General features: G+C 38.5%; 1 protein-coding gene across 7 annotated transcripts in view; it reads left to right on the forward strand.

Annotated features, from left to right (window-relative positions):
- The window catches only part of LOC113038582 (rho GTPase-activating protein 32-like), a 103981-nt gene that overhangs the window by 85001 nt on the left and 5087 nt on the right, over positions 1-13893 (forward strand). For 6 of the 7 annotated variants that reach the window (XM_026196105.1, XM_026196106.1, XM_026196107.1 and 3 more), the window contains 11 exons: positions 3997-4146; positions 7310-7412; positions 8417-8561; positions 9124-9206; positions 9470-9577; positions 10595-10740; positions 10822-11023; positions 11123-11268; positions 11652-11726; positions 11821-12591; positions 13080-13681. In XM_026196105.1, the coding sequence (XP_026051890.1) occupies positions 3997-4146; positions 7310-7412; positions 8417-8561; positions 9124-9206; positions 9470-9577; positions 10595-10740; positions 10822-11023; positions 11123-11268; positions 11652-11726; positions 11821-12591; positions 13080-13681 (2531 nt within the window). Of the gene's footprint in view, positions 1-611; positions 2069-3996; positions 4147-7309; positions 7413-8416; positions 8562-9123; positions 9207-9469; positions 9578-10594; positions 10741-10821; positions 11024-11122; positions 11269-11651; positions 11727-11820; positions 12592-13079; positions 13682-13893 lie in introns of those variants that run through there. The other variant, XM_026196111.1, reaches the window with a different exon arrangement.

Below are 13893 nucleotides of genomic sequence, written 5' to 3' on the forward strand. Positions count from 1 at the left end.
CCAATGTTTTATATTTCATTGTGCACACTCATTATTCCTGTCATTACATTCAGATGATCTTTGCCATCAATAAACAGGCACTTAAAATGGATCAAAAATTAATGTTATTCAAAATGTACAAATAAAAATCTATTTACATACTATAGTATACTATAATGTCTAAAATCATGAATCAATTAATTTTTATGTAGAGAAACTATAATAGGGTTTTATTTTCTGTTGTTTATTACTTGTCATCCATTACACAAATTCTAGTCAATACTGATAATTGTTTTAATATCATTGCGTCTGTACTTATTTGACTATGTCAACACTTCGTGTCTGTATGTGAAATGAAGCCTGTGAAGTCAGTTTATGGCATCGTTCCACCACTCTTTCAAGTGCACCAGATAGCCCTATTGTCAAGTTATTTTGTAATGCACTCCTGGGCTGATTTGCATGACCCTGGTTAGGAAAGGCTATAAAATAATCCCATCTTTGTTCACTGACAGTATGCACTACAATCTCTCCATGGTGACAGTCTCTGCCTTTGTACAAGCCAGATAGGCTACAACATACCTCTCTGCTCCCCTGCAGAGCTTCAGATGACACAAAATACCTTATGAATCATTCACCTCATTAGGCAAATGCCCCATGTAAATGGTTAACCACATAATTTCCTACCATGCAGGTGGTGTAACAGTGATAAAGGTTGCTGTAATATTTTATTTACCAAGGTTTTCAAGCATGAATCGGGCATATTGTTATGAAAATGCCTGAAGTATAATCTTGATCTTGTGCAGACACTTTCACATTCAGACTAAACTGCATTTATTTAATTCCCTTATTCTCAGCTGTAGCAGGTGCTGCTCCAGATGTAGCTCCCTTAGCTCCCTCTCACTTCCTTACTTCCTTGTGGGGCAACAATTGTCTTCCTCTCAGTGGAGTAAAGGGCAGCTGCCTCTCTGAACAAGCCAAGACAGCTGGAAGGAACTGTGAGAGAACGAGAGACAAACTGTATTAGGTTTACATAGCAATATGTGTCCGTTTGTCCTACAGGGAATTGTGTACTTCCTTACTGGTCTGTTCTGAAAACAGAGACATTTATGTGAACTTCCGTTAGCTGTTGGGTTGGAAAAACCAGTTTATTGGTGTTTGTTGTACTCGTGCACATTCTTACTAACTCTCATAATGGTTTTAGTATTTTTGTTTTATTATTATTAGTAGTAGTATTATCATTGTATAGACACTACCTTTAGAAAGTTTGGGGTCAGTATGAATGATGCTGTGATTTAGTAAAAATGCATAAATTTTCAAAAGTGACAGTAAATACATTTATTTAGACTTTTTTGACTTTTATTGTGCATTTAACACCAGCATTACCTTGCAAAACACGTATCTGTGTGTTGTTTGACAGGTTCGCCACAAACCTTTTGCTTTAGAGTCCAGACAAGCTGGTCTTTGTCAGTTCCTTATGGCTGTACCCTTTCAGTCTGGGTTGTAAAAGCTGAATGGGACATGGGCTTGACTAAGAATGGGTTTCTTTAGAAAGAGTGCATTGTTGTTGCCCTGGTGGTGTAGTCGAATGAGTTATATTTATGTTCGTCTGGCTTCTTGCTTTGTTGTAGTTTTACTAAGTTGTATTTAAGCTGTAGCCTAAATAGAACATCACTGGACAGCTGTGTTGTATTGCCGTTGTCTTTTAAAGAACATTCATCACTCGATAGTGGATATCTGATAAATGCAACAGCCTAAAGGCTGAAACTGTCGCTCTTTGCTCACGCCCCGATCTCTGCAGTTAGAAGTCAGTGCTGTTGAAAGTTGATATTAGGGGCTGGACAAACTCTGAGAGGAAAGAGAGGAGGGAAAAAGGAAAGAATGCATGCTGACTATTAGTTTTTACCGGCTGGCAGGGACAGTGTGTGAGAGAGAGAGAGAGAGAGAGAGAGAGAGAGAGAGTGTGGTCTGTAATGATCCTTCACCGTCGTGTCTTGAGTTCTCTACTGCAGCTGAAGCCCGGCAAACTTAGAATAAAGAATACTCAAGTACTGTTTTTCTGTCCTATTTTTCATGGATATTTCACATTGAGGTAAGTTATGAAGTTGCAGTTTTAGTCCTAATAAAATTGTTAAACTATCTCAGACTTGTAGATGCGACTTAAGTGCTTTCTATATAGATTTGTGTGTGGTTTATTTATTTGTAGTGCTGAAAACAATAGCCTTTTATATGTGTGCACTGTTAATTTGTGATAAATGCATTTTGTATTTCGTTTTCTAATCACCTTTCTCATAGATTTTGTATATGCTGATGTGTGTGTGTCATATTTGTGTCGTCTTAATATTTAGCAAGTCATCGGAAGTCACGTTCCGAGGGGTTGATTAGAAGGAAAAAAAAAAAAAAACGTATGTGTCAGTCACGTTGCACTTTAACGTCATCAGTGTCTCCTCAGTGGAGGTAAAGTGCAGCCTGGAGTAAACAGTTGTTCTTCAGTAACACACGGTCTTCTTGCCGCTTCTGTGAAGTTCAGCACATGCCCTGTGTTTGGTTTGTTGTGGAGTTCAGAAAAAGAGGATCCGTGAAATGTGTGCCAGTTACTTTATTGGCTCTTGAAAAGTAGAGCAGGAAATTCCTACAACGTCTCTTTTAATTATTAACCTCGACTGGATATGAGAGGATTAATTGCATCCAGACCAGCTGCAACCACTTGTTGGAATTTTTTTTACAACTTTTATGATGAAAGATTTGTAGTAATTTGCCTTTTTAAAAGGTAAAGACACACAAAGGAGCAGATGAGATCACAGCTGGCAGATGTCCCCTTGCCACGTCCACTGTGGTTTCAACGTGCAAAGAATCACACATCCTTAAAATCACCAGGGAGTTCAACTGTTAAACAACACTGTAATATTTGCAATTATTTTGCTGATCATTTTTACTCCATCTCCTGCTAAATCCACCACATGTGCCCACAAACATAAACACAGATGGACCAGTTTGTGGTTTTCGCAAGCTTCCCAGCTGCATTTGTAATACTTCTGAAATTATTTCTGGCAACATATTGTTTGCTGATTCATACAGCTTCATTATGCAAACAGTTATTTGGTTTCTAATAATGGTTTCTATTGGTTAAGCTTGCTAATATTTTATGAGGATCATTGGAACAATCCAAGTTAAATCAGCAATTACAGGACTCAGGGTTTTCTATCAACTCCAGTGGAATTTATTTTTGGTGCATTTGTGTGTTCCCGTCAAATCCTTGGAATTTCTATCTTGATACTTTTCCTCTGAATCTTCCAAGAGTTTCTCATGCAAATTCTAGGTCAGGGAGCATGATGGTTAGTGTCATGGTGCAATAACAACACAAGCTGCTCCGGAGACCAAACAGCTTGAGACGTCCTTCCTGCTTGGCCCCCTTCAAAAATGAAATGAAAGGAAACATTTATAACTTTCATGAAGACTTTCACAGATGTTGTATGTCAGCCACTCATCTTCAGGTTTTTTTCTTCTAATGCTGAAATCAGATTAAACTTGTAAAGTCATTCATAGTTGATATATAGTTATATATAATATATAGTTTATATGCTACTGTACTTGCCTCTGTAACAGTTGCACAGAGAATAAAGTGGTTTATTTTTGCTCTACCAAAAGTAGAACAAACACCCAAAGATGGAGGATGTACTTCCCTCAGAGGAATTTTGGGTGAATTAATAATTCTGCTCGGTTGACGAAACAGCCCTTTGTGATCTGGGTTATTCAAGCAACTCTTCCCAGTGAGGATTTGAGAAATTCTTTCAGTAAAGGAACGGGTTTAATGCCTAAACCCATTCTTACAAAACCAAGTGCCTTTGCTTTTTTAGTTTTATAAGATCTCGGCTGATTTGATGTGGCTGGCAATGACCTGTTGGTAAACCAGATTTTCTTGAGGGTCATTTGTTTTTGTGCTGCTTGTGACTCACAGTGCAGTTTTCCCTAATGTGAAAATATTATTTACATTTGCGTGTCTTTATTTTTATCTTCCAGTGTCCAAGAAACACGGGAAACTGATCACTTTTCTGCGCACATTCATGAAGTCCAGGCCAACCAAGCAGAAGCTGAAGCAAAGAGGTATCCTCAGGGAGAGGGTGTTTGGCTGTGACCTAGGAGAACATCTCCTCAACTCCGGCCATGACGGTAAGCTTTGCCCCCTTCTGGTCCTACTCAAACTGAAGCTCATGCTCCAGACAGTGCTTGACACTAATGTGACAGTGTGGGTGGGCTGGAAAGCATAGCTAACCCCCCTCCTCTAGAATCACCCATGGATCTGGCTGCATAGGTTGTCATGGCATCTGATTGGCTTAAACCGGTCTAAAGGTCAGGAGGAATGGTTAGGGGGCTGTGTCTGGAGATTTCTTCCCCATTGATTCAAAGCTCCCTGGCAGCCTTCAGCATTTGCTCCATTTGTTTGACTTCAAATCCTCCCTGAGCCATTGCCTGCCCTTAAAATCAAAGCCTTGTCCTTTTCAAAGGGGATCCACGCAACTTGATACGACTGCTCGACCATTACATTTAGAAGGAGGTGGAAAAAAAAAACATTGCTTTTATTAAATGTTTCAGAATGGACATTCTTTGCCTCAGGAGCAAGTATCCTCAAAGCAGAAATTCCTGGTATTCTTTAAAAATGTCTTTCTACAAAAGGTCATCCATTGTAGTTGGTTAGATAGATGATGAAGTTAAGGTTTACAACCTAGACCTGACCCTTTCGCTCCCTTCACTGTCCTCTCCCACCCATGAGCACACTCAGCTTTAATGTGTTTGTAAAACGGGGAATGGCAGAACGTGTACTCTCTGTTTTAGACGCTCTGATCTCAGAGGAATGTGTGAGAACACTTTTTTCAAGTAGAGAGTCATTAATATGGCTCAGTCATGTTAACATAAAGCTCTGCAGACGTCCCTGCAATGCACTTATACTCTTGGACAGTATTTTGCTGGGGATTAAAATGCATTAATCCAGTTTTTCTCTTTCTAAATTGGTGCCATAAGGATTTTGGCCTCTGAAGAAATTTGCTGTATTTTTCAAAGTATTGAAAGGGCTTCAAAAAGTTCTGCTGACCAAATTGAGCCAGTAGTTTTATTGTTGCCCTGTTGATGTTTCCACTGGCTCCACTGCAGTAGGATACTGCATTTTGGCAAAAAAAAAAAAATTATTCCATTCAAAAGTAGAGGGTCATTAAGATTTTAAGAAAATAATCATTTTAGTCAGCCAAGATGTATTAAATTGGGTCAGAAGTGAAAGTAAAGACATTATGTAAACAGTTATTGAAAAATATTGAATATTTCAAAAATATTAAAATAAATAAGCAGCTCAATTATTTTAATCATCGATAATAAGAAATAGAGTAATGGCTACTCAAGATTCAACTGTGCCGTCACAGGAAAATGTTGACATTTTGTGACACTGGACCACAAAATCAGTCATCAGGGTTCTTTTTTTTTTTTTTGTTTACCGTATTTTCCGACCTATAAGGTGCACCGGATTATAAGGCGCACCTTCAATGAATAGCCTATTTCATAACTGTTTTCATATATAGGGCGCACCGGATTATAAGGCACATAGAATAGAAGAAACTGCAGTCAAACGTTTGACTGGGTTTGCGTTATGCATTCTCTAGATGGAGCTGTGCTAAAGGAAATGTCAACAAAACAGTCGGATAAAAACACCCTGAGCGCCTTGATCCATATATAAGGCGCTCCGGATTATAAGGCACACTGTCGTTTATTGAGAAAATTAAAGGCTTTTAAGTGCGCCTTTATAGTGTATAATACGGTAAGTGCCTCCTATAATGGATAATGAAGGTTCATATTTTGGTTTGTGGGAGTCCCCAACTACAGGTTCAAAAACATCTATTTTTACCTTACTTGCTCAGCGACTCCCAAACGATTCGCTCAATGATTTGTTTTTCCAAACTCCTCCTTTATGTGACACTAATCTGCAGTGATTGGTCGGATTGGCCTCATTTTCATTACATCATGCCTGTAATGCCTGATAAAGTTTGTGAGCACAATGCTGTTTGTGTACAGTTACCAGGGAAACCAGTATTTTTACTGCCCCAAAAGCGGCACCTAGTGGCAAAGAATGAATTAGCATTTTCTTTCAGACCAAAATGAAAATATGAGCTCAGAGCTGTTACACACTGCATGAAAACTAATTTTCAAACATCGATAATTGTGGCACTTTAAATTGAGATTAATACCTCATCTGAAAGCTGAATAAATAAGCTTTCCAAAAAAATCTAAATATTTAGAAAATCGCATTTAAAGTTAAGAAGCATTATAAAGTTAAATTCATAGCAATGCATATTACTAATCAAAAATTTTGCTACTTATGACTGATTTTAATGTTTCACAATATTACTACTAAATATTACTAATATTTCTACTCTATTTGTTTATGAAATAATTACAAACTTGGTAGGTTCAAGAGACTTTTTTTTTTTTTTTTTTTTAAACCTTACTGACCCCAAACATGTGAATGGTACTGTATTTGTTTTATTGTTGTCTTTACAGCAATTTACTAGGTTTTGCATAAACAACTGGAAAATATTCAGCTATAATTTACCTCAGTGATCGTTGTGCATTTATAAACACTTGCAGGAAAAAAGGATTGTGATATGTTTGTCATTTTCAAACTATTCTGACCGATGCTTCCAAGAATGTTGGAAGAATGTTACAAATCATTTTCAGTTTTGACAGTTTATCTGTGTTTCCCAGCTAAAAAGCTTTAGCTTGAAGACGTGAAGAATGTATTAATGGTCTTATAGGGCAAGTGACGGCTCTTTTAACTGGCCTGAAACACATTCGCAGTGACCACAGGCCATTCTTATTCTGAAGCGCTGATTGAATGATTTTTGAGATGGCTTCGAGACTAAACTTTGTTGCATTTTTGAGGATTTTGTGCTTCAGAAAGCTATGTCAGGAATGTTGATGAACAGCTGCCTCTGAGAGACTTGGACTCACTCATCTGCAGAACAAATTTTGTCAAGACTAGAGGCCATTAAGGGTTGTCTGTGACTATGATTCCTCTGGGTGAAACATTGCAAGGTAACGTTGGAGGTCTGGAGTTTGTCTAATGCAACTGGAGCAAATGTGAAGCCATAAACTCTGCCCTACAGAAGAGCAGGACTTGTTATCTGACCATCGGGCTTGTCTCCGGCAGTTGTTGAAGTTATTTATAGCTTCCAAAATCTGAAATTTACTCCACTAAGAATCTGGCATTCTATTCCATTGGCATTTTGACAAGTCTCACACTTTACGTGCCAAAAAGGATGCTCCAGTAACATTTTGTCTAAACCTCTAGTCCCCCAGGTACTCAAGAGCTGCACCGAGTTCATTGAGAAGCACGGAGTGGTTGATGGAATGTACCGTCTCTCTGGGATTGCCTCCAACATTCAGAAGCTGCGGTAGGACATAAACACACTCCCCTAATTGCTCGAAGCAGAGATAGGGATTTATCATACCGCTTGAGAAACTCTGAATGCAGTGGCTGAATATTAAGCTGTTGCTAATTACATTTCATAATGGGAATGTTTGTATTCGTGAATACAGGAGGAAATGACTACACCAGGGTGATTAGATGGGGGTTTATTATCGGTTACAGGACAAGTTGACTTGTTTGTTTGGCCGATTAACAGTTTTCTCTCCCCCTTGAGTTCCTACATGTAGTTTTGTCAATGGGTAAATGTAAAACTATAAAGCTATAATAAATATTTTTAGCAATTTAATGTTTTACTTGTGTAAATTGTTAAATATCATACTATCATTCCAGTACGTGGTCGGTCAAATTTTCTCTTCTTTTTTTTTTTTTTTTTAAAGTTTTTGAAAGATATTTCTAATACTCTCTAATAATAAGGCTACAATCGTTTGATCAAAAACACTGTAAAACAGTAATATTGGAAATTATTATCATTATTACAATTTAAAACCATCGTTTTCCATTTTTCATGTTCAAATATAATTCATTTCTTTAAGGAAGATCTGGTTTTCAGCAGGAGTTGATTCATTGTCAATTGATCCTTAAGAAATCATTCTAATACACTGATTCGGCACTCAATAAACATTTCCTGTTTTATTGTTGAAAACATGTTCTGCTTAATATTTTGGTGGAAGCTTTGACATTTTTTTTCATGATTCTTTGATGAATAGGAAGTTCAAAATAATAGCATTTATTTGTAACATTATAAGTGTATTTACTGTGACTTTGATCAGTTTAATGCCTCCTTGCTAAATAAAAGAATTAATTTATTCATCAGCATCGACCTTTGGAAACTGATATAACTTATGAATTCCTTCAAATTTTGATATTCAAAGCTAATGTTAATAAATATTTACTTAAATGTAGGTTTTAAGCACACCACATTGTCTTGGATTGTGTATCAAGTCTAAAACACTTTCTTTCTCTCTTTAGGCATGAATTTGACTCTGAACAGATCCCTGATCTGACAAAAGATGTTTACATTCAAGACATACACTGCGTTGGCTCCCTGTGCAAGCTTTACTTTCGAGAGCTTCCCAACCCACTTCTCACCTACCAGCTGTATGAAAAATTCTCGGTAAGCATTTATCCCAGAACGACAGGCCTTTAAAGAGCCTTTTCTGAAACTCGCACACTCTTTGTCATACAAATAGCTCCAGCTGAGAACACCTATTACACAGAACAAGCAGCCCATACTTATGATATCAAAACCTTTTTAGTTCTTGGTGCGATAATAAATGTGGCTCTCTTATCTGAGACTGGCAAAACAGCACAGGAGTCATTGAAGGCTTGAGGCTATTCGTTCTATTGATTGCTTTTAATGAGTATACAAAATGAATTGCTTGTCTCTAAAAGAGCCCAGCTTCACAAGGAGTTCATCTGCATACTATACAAAGCAGTGACATTTACAGCATCTGGAGATAAGTCGCTGCAAATGAAAACGGCTAGAGTAAAGAGTGCATCGGTGTTTTCAGGTTGCTATGGAAGCAGTGAAACTTTAATGCACATGAAATGCGATTGACCATGTGCTTTTGTCCACTCCGCAGTATAGTGTGAACATGGGTCTGAGAGTGTTTTTGTTAGTTTGAGCTGCTCTAGATGCAGTGACCCTGATTTACACCCGCTCTTCTCCTTTTTAGGAGGCTGTGTCAGCAGCCACAGACGAGGAGAGGCTGATCAAAATACATGATGTCATTCAGCAGCTGCCGCCCCCGCACTATAGGTTTGTAAATGACCACAGTGCCCTCTGATGGTTGCTAGAGGACTTGCAGTTCTCTTTTCAACAGCCATATTTTTCATACATAACAGCCTTTTTATTAACTTGCTGCATTAAGCATACTATTACTAATGCTGTCCAAGTACATTATTACTGAGGAATATAGAGGCTGTTATTATGACATTTTTCACTTAAATTAGTGTGATTTTTACTTGGTGTCTGATTTGAATGCATCTGTAGTTTTAACATTAATTTTGCTTCTCTTGTAGGACTCTTGAGTTTCTTATGAGGCATCTTTCACACTTGGCAACCTTCAGCTATGTAACAAACATGCATACGAAGAATTTGGCCATCGTTTGGGCCCCCAACTTATTGAGGTAAGATCTCTGCATGATGCAGCTGTAATGTAAGTCAAAACAGATACTAATGGATCAAATTTGACTTGAAAATTGTAACAAAAACTGTAGTTAGTAACATCATTCATTACATTGCTCAGTTTAGGTAATGTAATGTGACTACTTTGATTACTCTTGACCTCACTCTTGAACTCATTTATCACATTGATTTTAATAGGTTAATCTTGTACCATAGGGATATAAAAATGCAAAGAAAAAGATGTATTCCATTTGTCATTATTGACAACATTAATTTAATTCAACATTACATTATCAAGGTTTCCCACAAAATGAGGTTCGTCAAAGGGGTTGTAATTTTAAGAAAAACCAAATAATTAATGATATCATAAAAATGTAAAATTAAAGTAAATCATTTTAAAATGACATCAAAATTAAAGGTTTTATTTGTTTACCTGCATGTCATGTGACTATTAACCAGCATTAGAGAACTGTTAACATGCAAATATGATACCTAATTATTAAAATATGTATTTTAAAATATTAGGGGTACTTTAATATATTACTGGAAAGAGTTTGGGAATTCTTGCATTACGTGTAAATAAGATATTATGTGGATTTGTTGGAAGACAGAAGCCTTCCAAAACAAAGTAATAAAGTATTAGATTACCCTCGGAGTGAAATTTGAAAATAAGAATGAATGTGCTCATCAGTAGTTGATGTAATGTTTAAATGCTAAGAAAACACATCCTAAAACTGAAATGATTTTTGTTAATCCTGTGGTCAAATGCTGTGTGGCGGATTTTAAAATGTAATTTCCAATTACAAGTATTAAGTTTATGGAATCTGATTTTATAATCCAGATTACTTTTAACCAGTTACTATCCAGGGGTGAGTTTCCTAAAAGCAACTACAACCATAGGTAGCTTACAAACAAACAATGCTTTTGGGAAATGCATCCCAGTGGTACAATTTTAAAACTATGAACATAAAAACCTAGTATTAATAACTAATCTTGTATTTTTATTCCCAACTAAAAAGGTCAAAGCAAATCGAATCAGCTTGCTTCAGCGGCACAGCAGCCTTCATGGAGGTGCGAATACAGTCTGTTGTGGTGGAGTTTATTCTCAACCATGTGGATGTTCTCTTCAGCCCCAAACTGAGCTCACTCATACGAGAGGGAACAGGTGAGCAATATGGACAGATTTCAACATATTTTAAATTGCTTGCACTTCTATATATTCATCACAGATTTTTTGTCTTTGTAGGACACAACTCTTTGTCTCGGCCTAAATCTTTGCTGGTACCCTCTCCATCCACAAAGCTGCTAACACTAGAAGAGGCACAGGCACGTACTCAGGCCCAGATCAACTCGCCCATCACTGCAGACAGCAAGTACATCGAGGTGGGAGAGGGTCCCGCAGCCTTACAGGGAAAATTCCACACGGTCATTGAATTCCCTACTGAGAGGTATAAAGCGAGCTTGCTGACATAAAGAAACCAATTATGTGCCTGTTATTCTCAAAGTAATACATTTTGTACATTTAATTTATTTATTTTTTATCCTAGGAAAAGACAGCCAATAAAGTCTAAAAAGTCTCCAGTTGGCAGTTGGCGGTCTTTTTTCAACTTGGGCAAGACTTCCTCAATGTCTAAAAGAAAACTACACCGCAATCCCAGTGAACCAAACCAACTCAAGGCCATGGCATTGGCTGGTTAGTGTTGTTCCATTTTGTCATCATTAAATGGTAGATAGTCATTAACACAAAATTAACCCAGTGGTTAATCAGGCCTTGTATCATGTGGAAGTGGTTTATTTTGCAGTAATGATCAGCTGATTGTATATTACCCTGCTAATTACTTTTGTATTTACTGAATAAATAAATGGACATGACATGTCGATGTTAGTTTAAATGATTTTATTATGTGAGAGCAGAGACTGCAGAGTATTTCTGAGAGACAACAACAATATCTGACCACAGATCAATTTGACAACAGTCCAATCAGATCAAATATTCTAGAACTCTAAATTCTAAACTGTTTTTGTTTTGTATAAGTGATTTTATTATAACTTCTCTGTTGCTGCATATTTGTTTAGGAGGAAGAGGAGACACCGGTACTCTTCGGTCTGCCAAAAGTGAGGAGTCTCTCACCTCTTTACATAACGTTGAAGGTAACAGACTCTTAAAGCTCTAAAAAAAGCTCATCCTCTACTTGTAAACCAGCCATTGTGAAATTGAGACACTTCTGCTTTTCCTTTAACACAGGAGAGTCTAAGGTGTACAGGCCACGCAGACCTCGCTCCAGCAGCGACGCTCTCTCTGCTTCCTTCAATGGTGGCCTGCTGGATAGCAGACAACACTGTAACTCATATGACAACCTGGGCCAAGGGGACAGTGATGGGGATGATGGACCAATCTCTGTGCCTGCTCTCATCTCCCCGCCACGTTCTGCTGACGATGTGGACCTGAGCCCCCCCGACATTGGCATGGCCTCTTTAGACTTTGACCCCATGTCTTTCCAGTGTAGCCTTCCTCTGGCAGAGACTTCCATTTTCTCACTTGACACCGATGAAAACAGTCTGAAGAGGAGCCCGGGCAGTGCCAGTGGCTCAGAGCCAGTTTCGCCAGTCAGAGCTAAAGTTACAAGTCATTCTGTGTCTCCAGACCACAGTCCAGCCTTAAAGGATAGAAATAAACTGACCCCTGCATCTTTCTCAGAGAAAGCTCCAGTTCAATCCCTTGAGAGCAGTGAGAAGTCAGCTGTTGTGACTCCTCTAAGCATCTCTGAATCGGCTGCATCCATGATAAGGAAAGCACCAGAGAGCACTGTACTTCAGCCCTCTTCCCCTCCATCTCCACTCGACTCTCCTGCAAAATTGAGCTCTCTGTCAAGATCCACCGATCTGCCCCTGAGTGAAGCCATTCAACAAGAGCTTCTTTCTAAAGCTGCCACCTTTGAGAGTAAAGAGAGTAAAGGCATATCAAGCATTGAATGTTCACAGCCACAACAGGTCACCTGCTCTCAAGATCAGCCAGGTAAGCTGAACTGAAATACGGAGATATGGTATAGTAGCTAAAATCCATAATGCCTCTTGAGGATTCATTGACATTTTTATCCTAAATTAGTTTCATTCACCTCTTCTAGAATGAGAATGTTTTTAATTCCTGTTTTAAAATTAATTTTTAACATTTTAACAGCTGTCCTTCTATATCAGTTTTTAAAAGAGTACATTAAACAATACTTTTTTTTTTTAATTATTATTATTGTATGGTAAACACTGTCATTAACACTGATGCCATTGTGATATGAACCTCCAAGGTATGCTGGGCTTCATAAGAGAATTATTTGATTTTTCAGGTTTAATTCATCAGGCTTTTACCAGTAGCGCTTTGCATGAGCACCCTAAATGTAGAGAAATCTGTCCACAATATGTAGAAATTTAACATTTCCCCTATCTTACCTTCTCATGAATATTAGCCTGCTTTCTCCTTGTTTGAGTTCCCTCTGTTTTATCCATCCATAGGAGCCGTAGCTCTGGACTCGCCAAAGGGCAATGTCCCTGTCAGCTCTGTGCCCCTCATACCTCCCCCTCCCCCACCAAAGAACGCTGCCCGCATGCTTGCTCTAGCTTTAGCTGAATCTGCCCAGCAGGCCTCTATTCTCTCTCAGAGGCAATCCTCTGGACCCCCTACACCAGTGTCCCCCGTTAAGCCACAAGAGTTACTGGAGACCATGGACTGGCCTCCTCCTCTTTCCTTGCCATCACAGCCATCCCTGGAGGAAGCTGCAGTCGAAGCATCAAAGAGATCTGCTCCTATGTCTTCACCACCCTCCACCCCAACTGAGAAGTTAAACTGTTCTGTCAGTCTGCACCTCAACACAGCTGAGAGCGGGAAGCCATCCAGCATTTCTTGCAATAGCCAGGAAGTTATCTCTCCAGAGACCCCAAGCCACAGTGCTATGCCTTCTAGTCAACCTATTCAAGTTTCCCAAACACAAAAAAGCCCAGAAAGGCAGCAGCCAGCTGTGGGCCAGACACCTGTGAGCACAGACAAAACCACTACCACAATCACCACACCAGCTATCAGCAGCAAGGATACTGTCATTCAGCAACCCAGCTCTGAGGTAAGCACATGTGGCACATGCAGGGATGTCAGTAGCACTAGTACTTAAGTGCCAAAGATGAACATTAAGAAATGTTATAAACAGGGGTGCACATAATTTTTTCAGCCTGGTTCTCAGAAGAGAACCTGGAGATTTGGTTTGGTCCTCACACTGCATATAGCGTGACCCATTAAATGCAACTATAAAAAAATAATAATAGTTATAATATTATT

This window comes from Carassius auratus, chromosome 21, assembly GCF_003368295.1.
Source record: "Carassius auratus strain Wakin chromosome 21, ASM336829v1, whole genome shotgun sequence".
NCBI classification, from domain to species: domain Eukaryota; kingdom Metazoa; phylum Chordata; class Actinopteri; order Cypriniformes; family Cyprinidae; genus Carassius; species Carassius auratus.